Source organism: Microcebus murinus, chromosome 1 (assembly GCF_040939455.1).
Source record: "Microcebus murinus isolate Inina chromosome 1, M.murinus_Inina_mat1.0, whole genome shotgun sequence".
NCBI classification, from domain to species: Eukaryota; Metazoa; Chordata; class Mammalia; order Primates; family Cheirogaleidae; genus Microcebus; species Microcebus murinus.
In genome coordinates this window covers 137,812,461-137,828,119 of record NC_134104.1, presented here as the reverse complement: position 1 = coordinate 137,828,119, position 15,659 = coordinate 137,812,461, and the positions used below count along the sequence as shown (strand labels likewise).

Sequence of the window (15,659 nt, the reverse complement as noted above, 5' to 3'; positions counted from 1 at the left end):
TGTCGGGCAGATGGGAGGGGGGAGGAGAGTATGGGTATATACATACATAATGAATGCGATGCACACCATCTGGGGGATGGACATGCTTGAAGCTCTGACTCGAGCAGGGAGGGAGGCAAGGGCAATATATGTAACCTAAACATCTGTACTCCCATAATATGCTGAAATAAAAAAAAAATTGAAAAAAAAAGGAATTTATGAAGAAGACCCCAAAAGCAATAACGGCAACCACAAAAATAAATAAATGGGACCTGATTAAATTAAAAAGCTTCTCTACAGCCAAGGAAACAATCATTAGAGCAAATAGACAACCTACAGAATGGGAGGAAATATTTGCATGCTGTACACCCAACAAAGGGCCAATAACTAGAATCTACAAAGAGTTCAAGCAAATCAGCAAGAAAAAATATCAAACAACCCCATTAAAAAGTGGGAAAAAGACATGAACAGGAACTTTTAAAAGACTAACGATTGGCCAACAAACATATGAATACATGCTAAGCATCTCTAATCATCAGGGAAATCAAAATCAAAATCACAATGAGATATCACTTAACTCCAGTGAGAATGGCTTTTATCAAAGAGTCCCAAAATAACAAATGTTGCCATGGATGTGGAGAGACAGGAGTACTAATACACTGCTGGTGGGACTGCAAACTAGTATAACCTCTATGAAAAGCAGCATGGAGATACCTCAAAGAGTTACAGGTAGAACTACCATTTGATCCAGCAATCCCACTACTGGGTATTTACCCAAAGGAAAAAAAGATATTTTATAAAAAAGACACCTGCACACAAAAGTTTACAGTGGCACAATTCACAATTGCAAACATGTGGAAACAACCCAAGTGCCCATCAATACATGAGCGAATTCATAAAATGTGGTTTATGTATACCATGGAGTACTATTCAGCCATAAAAATATGGTGAACTAATACTTCTTCTGTTACGCTGGATGGATCTAGAGACCATTCTCCTAAGTGAAATAGCACTAGAATGGAAAAACAGATGCCACATGTACTCACCATTAAATTGGAACTAATTGATCAACACAAACGTACCCATATGGAAATAACATTCATCGGAAATCAAGCAGGTGGGAGCGGGGAGAAAATTCACACTTAACTTACACAGTGCACACTATCTGGGGGATGGGCACAGTTATAACTTCAACTCAAATGGTACAAAAGCAATTTACTTTTAACAAAATTAAAAAAAAAGAGTAATTTCAGTGAACACTAATCCCCAACAGCAAGAACAAAACTACCCCAGGTGGTGTAACCAAGATGTGAAATATATTTTTGCTACAAATCTTTGGGGGTGATGCATTTCTTACCTTTTCTCTAAATTTCTAAAAGTACAGAATTTTAAAGGCTGCCAAGAGGATATTAAATAGAATATATATTTGATTTTCCTGGTTGGTGAACCCCTGTTGCTGGTACATACAAATAAGTCCTGGAAGACCAACATATTATGAGATGTGAAAAATAAAAATATATTTATGGATTTTAATGCATTGGTACTATAATCAATTGTTCTGTACAAACTAAAACACTAATAAACATCTCTCTTAACCTCCATCTCTATTTCTGCCACCTCTGACCTTCTGACATTTCATCTGCCTTTTATGAAATTTTGTCACCAAAATGCTAACTTTAAACTTTATCACAAAAATGATACTTCATGTATATTATGAAGGCTATCAGTGACAGTATTTAATTTGGAATACTTATGAAGATATGATAAATAGATTAGAGCAGTGGTAGGCAATCGATAGCTCACAGACCACATCCAGCTTGCTGCCTATTTTTGTAAATCAAGATTTAATGGAACATGGCCATGCTCATCCATTTGATTACAGTTTGTGCTACAATGGCAAAGTTGAGTAGTTGTGACATAGACCATGTGACTTGCAAAGCCCAAAATATTTACTGTCTGGACCTTTACAGAAAAACCTTGATGGATTAGAAGATAAGACATAGGACTTTGCACCTTCGTATCCCACCCCTTGGGGAGGGGGGAACTGGACTAGACAACAGTGAAGTTTACATAACAGAATAATCTATTTGCCTAAACTCTCTTTAGGATGAATTATTGAATAGATCAACAAAAATTGTGGTCCCATGGAAAAAGTTTTTAGGACTTCATTTTTATAATTTAGGGAACAAAATAAATGCACCAGCAGGAACACAATAATTCACCATACACATGCCTATTTGTCAAATACTTGTGCAGATATCACGTACAAAGTCCCGCTCTACAGATCACTCCTATGCTATCTGTCACATGCTGTGTTATGCGATCATTCTTCATAAATGTGGTCCTTTGTTGTTAGATTCTTTGTTTTTTGAGGGCAAGGAATGCATCTGCTATTCTATACCTTCTAGCCCTGTTTACTTGTAGCACTGTAGAAGCTCTGTAAACTTTAGTTGAGTGAATGAATAAGAAGTAGAACAAGAACTTATCAAAGAGAAAAAAACACCAATTAATTAGTACATTTAAAGAAATCCAATTTTGGAATTAACATAAATGCACAGTATTTGAGCAAAAAAATGAAACCAATTTTTCTGTGTGACTTGTGGGAACTTATAACTCTGTCAGGTCTTTTATAGTGAATACAATTCAATGGTTAATTGTTGCTAATTGAAGGTGCTAATGGACCTAATTTTTAATTAAGAGATGAAAATTATTTGTAATTAGCTCATGGTATCCACGAAAACAAATGTTACATAGAGCTTGAAGACTGATTTTGTTCTTTGATATTGCTTAAATACTCTCCTTTCCCATCCCCCAGTGATATGGTATAGTTCCATAAAGTAATTCTTACCCAAGAAGAGACAGCATAAAGATAGGCCTCAGCCAAATTTTTGGCTGATCATCACCAATTCCAAATTGATGAAGCTTCCCAATGCAAACTTCTATTACTGAATAGCAAGAAGAATGTAAAAGACTGTATAATATTTTTAATAGCGAATTTTGTCTCAATTGGGGCAAGTGTCCCTATGAGGAACTTTATTCTTAAAGCATAGCTCCATGAATAGAAATCTGATGTTCAAATAGAAATTCGAACTTTATATTCAAATAGTATATTGTGACCTACATATACTTTTTCTGTGAAATCTCATCTTAAAATTATACTGATTCCATTTACTATTTCCAACTATTTTAGCTGGTATGCAAAAGCATAGGGCGGAGTATCCTATCCATATATGTTCCAGAATTTCTATGAGTTTTTATTTTCAATGCAGTTTTTGGCCCCAGATTTCATTAAAAATTTTTTTTCATACCCAGGGTTAAATTTTGAACTCTAAGCTTTTAAGAAAATGAGGATACATTTTGATTCTACTTTTGTTCTCTGGTATAAGTGGTCTTTTGCTTGAATTCATGCTGGTGTCCTTCAAGGAAATATAGCAAAAGCAATCTTAAGGAAAAAGAACAAATTGGGAGGCATGAATTTACCAGACTTCAAACTATACCACAAGGCTATAGTAACTAAAACAGCATTAGAATGGCACAAGAACAGAGACATAGACTAATGTATCAGAACAGAGAACTCAGATATAAAACCATCCTCATATAACCATCTAATCTTCGACAAAGCAGACAAAAACATACAATCTGGAAAAGAATCCTTATTCAATAAATGGTGCTGGGAAAATTGGATAGCCACATGTAGAAGACTGAAACAGGATCCACATCTTTCACCTCTCGCAAAAATCATCTCATGGTAGATAACAAACTTAAACCTAAGGCATGAAACTGTAATAATTCTAGAAGAAAATGTTGGAAAAACTCTTATAGCCACTGGCCTAAAGAAAGAATTTATGAAGAACACCCCAAAGGCAATCACAGCAACCATGAAAATGAACAAATGGGACCTGATCAAATTAAAAAGGATCTGCACAGCCAAAGAAACTGTCATGAGAACAGACAACCTACAAAATGGGAGAAAATATTCACATGCTACACATCTGATAAAGGGCTTATGACTAGAATCTTATAGAACTCAGGAAAATCAGCAAGAAAAAATCAAACAACCTCATTAAAAAGTGTGCAAAGGATATGAACAGCAACCTTTCAAAAGAAGACAGACTAATGGCTGATAAAAAAATGAAAAAATGCTTAATATCTCTAACCATCAGGAGAATGCAAATCAAAACTACAATGAGATACCACTTAACTCCAGTGAGAATGGTTTTTATCAAAAAGTACCAAAATAATACATGTTGGCATGGATGCAGAGAGATAGGAATACTCATATATTGCTGGTGGTACTGCAAACCAGTACAACCTCTATGGAAAGTAACATGGAGATACCTCAAGGAGCTACAATACCATTTGATCTAGCAATCTCATTATTGGACATCTACCCAAAGGAAAAAAAAAAAGACATTCCATAAAAAGACATCTGCACTAGAATGTTTATAGCAGCACAATTCACAATTGCAAGGATGTGGAAACAACCCAAGTGCCCATCAATACATGAGTGGATTAATAAAATGTGATATATGTATACCATGGAGTTCTACTCAGCTACAAAAAACAACAGTGATTTAGCACCTCTTGTATTATCCTGGATAGAGCTGGAACACATTCTACTAAGTGAAGTATCACAAGAGTAGAAAAACAAGCACCACATGTACTCACCATCAAATTGGTATTACCTGATCAACACTTATGTGCACATATAGTAGTAACATTTATTGGGTGTCGGGCAGGTGGGAGGGGGCAGAGGGGATAGGTATATTCATGCTTAATGGGTGCAGTGCACACTGTCTGGGGGATGGACACACTTGAAGCTCTTACTCAGGTGGGGCAAAGGCAATATATGTAATCTAAACATTTGTACCTCTGTAATTTGCTGAAAGAAAAGAAAAATAAATAAATAAACAACTGAGATAAAAGCTTGACTACATATTATCTGCAGTTTTCATATGTGCTTCATAAAATCCAACCATGTATAAAAATATTATTTTATTCTTCATTTACATATTTTTCACTAAAATTTTCTTAAAATGGGTGGAACTTTTAAAAAGTTATAATTGTTATGGAATAGAAACATTAAAAGAGGGCAGATTCCTGATTCTTTGTAAAAATGTGGAGGGCAGTTTCAGCCTTCCGTCCTCTGTGCTTGAAATGAGCTGGGTAAGGTGCAGCAGATATACAGACAAGGAGAGGTGATGCTGGTGAAATAAATTGGAGAGTTTCATTTCCCCAATCTTCTGCCACTTCCTTTTGGACATTAGCAGTCCTGCTATTGCTCTTTATTTCCAAATTATTATTTTTAAATAAATATATTCACTGCTGAAGCTTAAATATTTACCTCAGACTCTTACTAAGAAAACATGTTTTAAGCTATGCATAGTTTATTAATGGCAAAAAAGATCCAGATATGCAAAAATATCCCACTTAAATAGCAACTTCTTATGTTCATATTGCTTGACTTCTTTAACTTCAGTTACATTTACCTCAAGTCTACTGTGGCCACCTGCTCACAAGACTGAAATTTTGCCAAGAGATAGTTTATTATCTGAAATCTTAAATCCAGGTATTTCACTTCTGACCATTCTGTACAATTCATTGAAATCTCTAGTCTCTATATATTCTGTTTTCTTCCTGTCTCCCATCCCCCATTGCCTTCTTTTTTTTCTTCCTCCTCTTCCTTGAAACCACAGTTTGCACTCAATTACTTCCTTGCCAATATCATTGATGAACATTGCCCTTTTTCTCACTCCACTCAGTAAATCCTTAACCTTGCATTAATTCACCTGTCTTTTTGACTACTAATCAATATTGTAGAAAACCAAAAGTCCTCACATATTAATATCATAAAAATCCATAGTCTATAATATCAAATGAAATTCCAAGTACCACCCCGCAAATTTCTATGGATTGCCAGTTGGCTTTCTCACTCCACAATTTTCAAATGTCTGTTACCCCTAAGTCATTACCATGCCATCTCCCACTCACTTTCAGAAGACACTATCGCTTAATACTTTACATAAAAATAAATAGTTTTTATGATATGGCACATCCTTTGACTTCCTATTCCTACATTTGCAAACTTACATGCACATACATCATCCTTTCCTCCTGTCATCTCACATTCCTAGAAGAGATGTCTGGCTTCCTCACAGATCTTGTTCCATCAGCCATCTCCCTTAGGAATTATGTCTTCAAACTTTAGAACCCTCTCCTGGCTTCTTCCCACTAGAATCAAATATTTCCTATTTTAAAAATAAATCAATAAATCAATCAGTTCCATTATGTATTTGTTTTCTATTTTTCTATTACTATCTTCTCTACTTCTCTTTAAAGTCAAATTTGTTGAGTTTCCTGTACTTGCTACATCCATTTCCTTATATGTAATTGACTGTCATTGCCCTTTCCACTAAAATCATGCCATAAAATTCACTAGTGACCTCTGTATAACTAAATCTAACAGATTTTTTTTTCCTAAGACTCATGTTACTGGTCAGACATCTCTTTTGAAACATTCTCTTGATTTTGGCTTCTTTGAAACTCATACTCTTGGTTTTCTTTCTATGTCTGTAGTTAATCTTTTCCGATTTTTATTTTAGGCTTCCTTTTTCTATCCATTCTTTATTTTCAAGGTTCAGCCTACCACTTTTGACTTTAAGCACATTTTCTGGGTGACATAACTTAGTTACATGATAGTAACATTCCAGAATCCACCTCCACCTAAGAGATGTCTTCTGAGCTCAGATACACACATCCAAATATCTATTGAGCATCTCTACCTGGATGCATCATAGTTATCTCAAACTCAACATGTTTGAAACTGCACTCAGCCTTGTTCCTGACAAACCCGGATTTTCTTTCTTGTTCAGATCCCAGCAAATGGTACCTCAGGCTATTGAGTTGCTAAGTACTTAAGAGCTACATTTAATTCTTCTCTCTCCTTTTATTCTTACATTTCATCAGTTACCAAGTCTTGTGTGTTCTACCTCCTTATTATATCACAAATATGCCAACCCTCCATTCTCATTCCCACAACTTGAGTATGTACCATCATGATTTCTTGCCAGAATGCTTGGGTTCTGTTCCCCTTCTTTCACCTTTTTCCAATGCTTTCTCCACCTTATAGCCAGAGTGATCATGTCACTTTCTAACTTAAAACATTTTAGTGCATTTCTATTGCCATCAAGATAAGAGTTCAAGTTCCCATATCTGATGATATTGCTCCAACTTATTTATTTCTCTAGGCTTGTTTTCTCTATTCCCCATGTCTCTATATGTATCCTTGCCTTATTTAACCACTTCTTGCTCCCTAATATTGCCATACCTTGCTCCCACGAGCCCTTGAACATGCTGCCCTTGGTCTGAAACTCTCCCCTCCCATTTAATTTTTATTTAGCCAATTCCCATGTGTTCTGATGTTTATGTTTAGAGATTTATTCCTCTAGGACTCTTCCTCTGACCTTTCCTAGCATATATTAGCTGTTCTTTCTCTGTAACATCGTAGTACCTTGTACCAATAATGATTAGTACAGTTGTGGCTTTTAACATTTGAGCACTTATTTTGTGCCAGGATCTGTTCTACTCAAGTTATGCATCTTAACTCATCTAATGCTTACAACAACCTTATTAGGTAATTATTATTATTTTCCCATAGGAGTAATCTGAACTTTAGAGAAGTTAAGTAATTTTCCCAAGTTTCTACAACTAGTAAATGACACAAGTAGGTTCTGAACTCGGGCATCTTATTTAAAAAGTTTATTAACTTAATCATCATGATGTTTGTTCATATTGAAACATTTATGACACTGCATTGTAATAACCAGTTTATACCTAACTGTCTTGCAAAAATAACAGGAAAATACCTAATCCTACAGTTTCCCCAGTAATAGATAGAACCAATCCTATGAGTTTTCTCACTAACAGGCACCCTGCAGGAGTTCTGTTTTGCGCAACTTCTGAAAAGGGCTGAATGGATGGAAAAGACATGTAAATCTCCCTCTTTCAAAATTGTTTTTTTGAGAATATGCTTTTGCAGAGCTCCTGAGTAAATAGTAGGAGAACAAGCTCCAGGCCTCAACCATATCTCAAGGTCAAAATCACATCTCCCATATTAATCCCTTCTCCAAGGAAAGGCAGGAAACCAAGTCTTGGACCTTGACATCCTGCTGCCCCTTTTGTTATCAACTACCATCACTATTTTTTTTTAATGAACTGCCATCACTATTTTTTTCCTCTTCATCCTACTTAAAATCAGTGAGCCACTTGACCTTGCTGCTGGCATCCCCTTCTCTTTCTTTGGGATGCCACACCATCTCCCTACTCTCTTCCTGCCCCTTTCCCCTCTCTCTTTCTCTGTCTCACTCTCGCTCCTCTAGGAAGAGGAAATAAATTTTGCTTTTATATATCTTAATCTCTGCATGAGAAAACTTTCTCCACCTATGCTGTGAACTGGGGTTTCCACCCTAACATCCTTAACTACACTCTAAATTATTAGGAGGAAGTCGCATCCCCCAGCACTTAGCACAGCGATTAATATATAATATGCTTCCAATAAACATTATTTAAATAAATAAAAGAACAAGATGACACATGTCAAAAAGAAATAGTCCCTAACCAAAATCAGATTTACACTGACCTAGATTTGGTGCCTGCCTTAGTGGTATTTTTTCCTCCAACGATACTAAGTGACTTGCTGTCATCTAATCATCCCACGCTGTTTCCTGTCTCTAAGGGTTTACACATCCTGTTCCATTTGCATAATATACCTTCCCACTCTTGTCTAACTTGGTCTTCCTTCCAAATCCAGCTCAGAATTCACTTTATTTCTGAGGATTTCAAATCTTCTTTCTAAATTCTTGTTTCTCTACATTTTATAGACTTAACATCACAAATAACAATAATATGATTAACCATGATTTTCTATCAAGGGTTTATTTTCCATTTATTTTTGGAAGGCAGCTGTGTATCATCTTTGTATCCACTGTACTTGAGTGTAGGGTATAGCACTCAGAAGTTGTTCAATAAATGTTGAAATATTGATTGAATGAAATTAGGTTGGGTTATGTCTCTATAAATTATCTAGCAGAACTCTAATAAATCACAGAAATTTAGTTGGCTCTTACACTGGCAAAGAACTGATTATTTGTGTTGTCCAATGTCAGCATACTGGAAGATTTGAGAAGGAGATATTACAACATTCTTGCCGATTTCACTTTCCTGATGTGGTCAAGTGTTGGGCAAAAGATATTCAATTTTTCAAAAGTCCCTGAAGTTGTCCCACCAGCTAATTAGCAAACATTTGAGAAGGGAAGACCATTTCTATTTAGAAGTAGACAAAGTAAGTCTGTTAAAATTTATAATATGTCAAACTACCAATAAATCTTAGAAGGGGAAAATAATGGTGAAATTCCCCCAAATGTTATTTTTCATATCAACTCTATATTTGATTCTTCCTTTGTACTCTACTCCTGGGACTCTAGCACAATTTATTATTATTATTACAAATACGGTGTATCATATCCAGGCTTTCTAATTGTTCTATATGATTCTTAATTCTTCTTTCTCAAACATACACATAACTGCCAGATCAAATTTATCAAAGCACCATTTTTATCAAGTCAGTTTTTGCTCAAGAACTTTCAGTGGCTTCTGTCTGTGGAATCAGATGAGAACTCCTGAGCCTGAATTTTCAGCCAGCTATTCAGCCTTAATTGATGTGTGCAGAGCCTCATCCATGACCGATATCTAGTAAGTATTTTAGTGTTTTGATGGCTTTTTTAATTGTGTTTTTGCAAGTAAAATCAGAAAACCTAGTTGAAGGAAGGTTCTACTTTATGTCTTTTATTATTATAAATATTGGTAAATTATCAAGAGTAGATGCCTCTTATTCAACAAAGATGCTATGTGTTAAACAAAGTAGATGTATACAGTTGAAAAAGTTTCTTCCCTGGAGTTCCACATCCTAAATGAAACAGGCATTTGAAGATATGACAGGTAATATGCTTTGGGAAAAAGGTGATATTATAATTAGTGACAATTTATAGAGATATTGAAGAGGACCAATGTGAGTTTACAGCTTCACAGCTGAATGCTAACTCATGGTTCCTCAATGGGGCATTCTTAATTGAGGTTCCAATGTGACTATTCAGCCATGAGCATGACTATTCAGCCATGAGCAAAACAAGTCCACAAGACATTAGAAAAGTATGACCCTTCAGATGCTGGGTCAAGCAAACAGGGTGGCCCCAAGCAAGATGATCTCTGCTTGAAAACCTCCATCAGGTTGCCAGACTCAATTGTCCCAAGAGCTTTTTTAGCCTATTTCTGGCCTTTGCTTCTCGCTCTGTCTCTCCAGTTCCCTTTTTGGCTTCTATTTTATATGCTTGCCATCTGAAGGATCAAAGAGTTCAAGCTCTTCAGATTGGCAGTGCTTTATTTCATTAAAAAAAATCAACAAAAATGAAAATTGTGCCCATTTTCTTCTCTGCAAGAAACCAAAATTTGAAGTTAGGGTGAAAGCACAAGAAAGATCTGTGCAATCCAAAATAAAAATCCACCTCTTCACATACATATACCCTGTTTCAAACTAAATTTTATGAAACAACTTAAATATTGCTCATTAAAATCCTTAAGATGTTAATGTAGTCTCAAATCAACCCATGCCACTTTGTTGTACAAATGGAACAATGGCAGCTTCTCTTTCAATATCCAAAATATAATTTTTGGAACAAATTTGAAGTTTTGATTCATTCAACAAACAATTATATTGAGCACCTACTATGTGTCAGACCCTATGCTTGGTGCTGAGCAAGCAAAATGGGATAATTTTTCAATTTCAGAAGAAGTCGGGTCTCTAAAGCAGTGCTTCTCAAACTATTCTTTTTTATTAATACGTGCCCTCTTTTGCTAAACAAAATTTTCTCCCACTTTTCAGAAATTCTGATGAGCTTGTCTAACACTGAGAATCACTGATACACAGAACATAGACTCTATCTTCTGTGTATCCTTGATAGACAAAGTGTCTTTGATTTTTAGTTTTTATTTAAAAGGCAACATATTTGTTTTCCAGACATAAAACTGGATTGTAACATTTACTGTACTTTTCTGAACTACATATGCCCCCTTCCAAACTGAAATTCAAATGTCCTGTACCCACCCCTGTTGAGAATCACTGCTTTAAAGAGTTTTGGAGAAAACCAGGCAACCTCAATCTCTCCCCTCCAATCCAGTCTTAAAGGAATTAGAATTTTCCTACCTGACACAACAGCTGGTGGAGTATCATAATCCTGTCTTGGGATTGAATCTTTGAATGAAAAGAGCATGAGAAAGAATGCAATGAAGTACAAAAGAAAATAAAATAGAATCTTAGTTGTAAAACTTGGAAGGGCTTGCTGTGTGTTATATGGTGGCTTAGCCCCGCTGCCTTCAAGAAGTCAAGGCATTGTGATCCCTGGTTTATAGGTGACACCGTGACCCCCATTACCACCACATGTGCATGTTGTTAGGACCAGTAAGACCTGCTGGGACAGTACCGTTTGTCCCAGAACGTTGTTATCTTCCGCGGTGTGTTTAGTCCCTCCCTTAAAGGGATCGGTATAAAATTATTACCCACTCTGGCTGACACAAGGGTTCTACAAGGCAGCCCATCTGAAGGGGGCCCAGAGCATGACAGGATACAAAGTCCTAAAGAACAAAGGGAAGAACTAACATTTAAAAGAGATAAAAGAAAAAAAAAATTGCACATTCTCATACTCTGTGGAGGCTAGTGTATTTTGAAGCTAAAGTTTCATCATTAGTCACTCAACTCCAGCTCTGATCCCAGTGGTTGTTGGTGAGGTATATTGGAGGGTGCTCTTGGCTCAAGGCTGAGAAGCTTTATGTACTGTAACTGTGGGGGCGAGATACATGGAACAGAAACTATTGAACAGACAATTGTTGTTTTTATCCCAAGGGTCCTAACATTGGAGTTGTCAAATTCTAGAGAAAGCTTAATTAAACTACATGGCAGTCATTTCAAAAGTGGGGGCTACAGAGGACAAAATATGTCTGCTTGTTTGAAAATGAAAGGCTTTGGCTCAGTACAATTTCTTTAGCCAGGGATCTTAAAAAGGAGAGTGGGACATAGCCTATGGCCTTAGGTCCCACTTCTAAAAAAATGGAAAATTTGAATTTTATCCCAGCTCCCGCTGGAGGGGTTAAATTGTGTAAAAGGGACCTGGTATTGCTTAGATTCAAATAAACTGCCAATACATGGTTAAATAGATGTTCTGTGTGTCCCTTATTACACTTATATAGCTTTTCTTCCATTTTAAAAGCTAAAAACCTAAAACCTCAAACTTTATTTTTCCATCCGCTTGACAACTTTTGGAGTATCACAAATTTCTCACTTTTATCTCTTCGCCACAAAAGGATAAGGTCAATCACTCTTTCAGGAGTAAATGGCACGTGAGAAGACAGATTAGAACTTGAACATTGCAAGGCATTTTGAGCAGCAAAAGCAAACATGACCAAAAGATTCAAATGCAAATAAACCGGACTTAAAACTTATTTCACTCCTAAGCAACAGGTATGTGAACTAGTAAATTGATTATAATCCCCAAATTTAGAATAAGCAGAATCATTTTTAAAGTGTCTCCAAATGTTTTATTAATAGAAGTAGTAATTTCTAGTACCTTTTTAAGAACTGCAATCACATATTACCACTCCAATCCCCCCCCAAAAAAGCTACTTTTTGGACCATGCCACTAGTCATTTTTTAAGAATATATTTACAACATTTCAAAATAAATAATAAAAGCAAAAATGTTTATTGCTGATTAGCTGGAGAATATGCAAAAGTATGATTAAAATAGAAATTACTCCTAATTCCATCACCTAGAAATAGCCACACTTGTTTAGTATTTCTCCACAGCCTTATTTTATAAATATTTGTTCATAGTTCATATTGCACTCCACACATGCAAATTTACATCAGCTTTTTTGATTTAACAATATAAATAACCCTTTTTCCTAATTATTCTATAACCTTACAATTCCATGATGCATTCCATTCTGGTTTATGGATGGATTCCGGTTTGGTTTATTTAATTATTCTTCTTTGCATTACAAAGGACACAGTGCCAAACATTTTTGAGGTATACAGACTTTTCTGTTATTTTAGAATTTTTCCATAGACTAGCTTCTCAAAACTATAGCTGCTTGGTCAGTAAACATAAATGTTTTGAAGTGTCTTGATTGCCTAGCTTGCTTTCCAACTGATACTTAACACAAATTTGGATTTCTATCATCAAGCAATCAGTGTTTAAGAATGCTTATTTTCCTACATTTTCATCAGCACTATGTACTGTATCTTGATAACTTTATTTGATGGGGTGTGTGTGTGTGTGTGCATGCATGTATGTATATATTTGATGAAATTGCTATTTCTATTTCTTGGATTAAAATTTTTTCATATGTTCTTTGCTATTCTATTTACTCCTTTATCAACTATCTGTTAATGTTCTTTGGCATTGGATTTATTGAGGCTTTTCTCTTATTTTGCTAACTTATTTGGACTCAGAATCTATTTTCTTAAGACAGTGAAAGTTTAATATTTGCAAATAAACTGTTTCATACTTTTACTTAATGCCTATTCATTTATTATTTCTATTGTAAGACTACCTTCAAAGGTCTTTTGCTTTATAATAAGACTAATACAATTTTTAAAAGAAACTCTTACCTATTTACCTATATATTTGTATTTGAGTGTTTTTAATTAACTGATAATTCCCCCGCTCCTAAAATTTTAGGAAATGTACTCATTATCATTTATTTATGAAACTATTCTATGAGTCAAGTGTCCATTTAACTTTACTTTTTATAACTCTCAGTCTTAATACTTATATAATACTTAATACTTATACCTAATAATGGAAAAAAAAATCTCTAAGCAAAGTGAATAATTCAGGATTTTTACATGATACTATCAGAATTTGAGAGCAGTAAGGAGTTATATGATTTAAAAATGCTAGAAAACTGTGATGAACAAATGGAGTTCGATTACAAGGTTATTTTTGTGAGTGGCTATGGGAATCCAATGATGTCACAAATCACCAAGGGCTTGGAGAACACAACCGAACTGCAGATAAGGAGCCTGCAGAACAAAAACTTTTTTTTTCTTTCAACAGATTCTAGTGACATTGTAAGCCACTGGTGACCATCTCCTGAACAAATGAAAAGGAGATAAGAAACTTGTAAAACAAGACTGTCATGCAATTTGGAGGTTCTCATAACACAGTAAAATCTCCAGTGGTTTCTCCTAAAGCTCACAATAAAGTGATAAGAAATTATGAATAATGGGCTTTGGTTCCATCAAGGGAATACTGTGACAAAAAGTAAACAGAAGCAGAAAAGCTAGAAAAATCCTTCAAGGTTAGCAGAGCCCTGGAAGAAAACAGTTACATGAATTGTATAACATTCATATTTTTTAAGGCCTACAGATTCTGTCTCACTTAAGAAAAATAATTAAAGAATTGAACAATAAACATTTAAGTTGGTAAAATGTAAGAGAAAGGTTAATTAAACTACATGGCATCCATTTAAAAATTTGGGGTCATGGGTGACCAAATACATCTGTTTTTGTGAGGAGAAAAAAGCTTTGGCTCAATACAATTCCTTTAGCCGGGGACCTTAAAAGGAAGAGTGGGACTTAGACTGTGGCCTAAGGTCCCTCTTCATATAATCAAAAATTATAATCTAGCTCCAACTCCCATCATGCATGATCACTGCCTATTCCAGATTATTCACTGGACCTCTCTGTTCTGCTCTTGGATCCCATCTGTCTCTGTAGTTTAGGTTCCTATCTTAATCTTGCTTTGTCACTACTCACACCTCATTTTATAGAGTTTCAGTGAGCTCGGATGTCTGAAAGCCTGGGAAAAGTTCTGGATTGGAGAGAGACACAGTCAGATAGTTTTAGATTGACTAGCCATGACACATGATGGACAATGGACTGGAGCAAACTGAGATTGAAAGCAGGAAGAACAGTTAGGAGACTATTGCAATTAGCCAAATGAGGCATAGGGCAGAGACTCTAGAAAGGTGGAAGAAAGGTTATATTTGGTAAATGTCTATAAGACCAAATTAGTGGGACTCGAAAAGTAATTATATATGGTGGTGAGGGAAATGGAAAGGGCATAGATTGAGTTGTAGGGGTGTTTGGTTTGGCTACTGGGCAAATGGTCATGGCATTGGCTTGAAAGGTTAACAGGGAGCAGGAACACCCAAGAGGAAGAGGTTTCAGTTGGAAGGAAGTTCAGGGAAGTTCATGAGATTAGTTTGGGTCATGGTGACTTTGAGATGTCTGAGGGAGATTTACATGGAGATATTTAGCAAATAGTTTGATAAATGAGTCTACAATTCTATGATGAGGTTAATACTAGGGATTCAGATTTAGGACACTCCAGCATGGAAGGCGAGGTTTAAAACCATGAAAGTCGATGAGATTGGTTAAGAAAATCATATGGAATAAGTAAGTTAAAAACGAAACCCTGGTTTAGCAGCCTATGAGAGAAAAGAAGAAGGAATGGCCAGAGAGGTTTGAGGAGAACCAGGAAAACCTTTGGCAGGAGTCACAAACGGGAGGATTTGGGGACAAACTGAGCCTAATGTTCAAATATAGGGAAATTTCACATCAAAATT

The 15,659-nt window shown here is 35.6% G+C and overlaps 1 protein-coding gene across 7 annotated transcripts in view; it reads right to left on the bottom strand.

Annotated features, from left to right (window-relative positions):
* The window catches only part of RBMS3 (RNA binding motif single stranded interacting protein 3), a 675,854-nt gene that overhangs the window by 54,471 nt on the left and 605,724 nt on the right, over window positions 1–15,659 (bottom strand). For 5 of the 7 annotated variants that reach the window (XM_076005926.1, XM_076005925.1, XM_076005920.1 and 2 more), the window contains one exon: window positions 11,237–11,284. The exons of the other annotated variants lie outside the window; for them this stretch is intronic. In XM_076005926.1, the coding sequence (XP_075862041.1) occupies window positions 11,237–11,284 (48 nt within the window). The remainder of the gene's footprint in view (window positions 1–11,236; window positions 11,285–15,659) is intronic. 7 annotated transcript variants of the gene reach the window in all.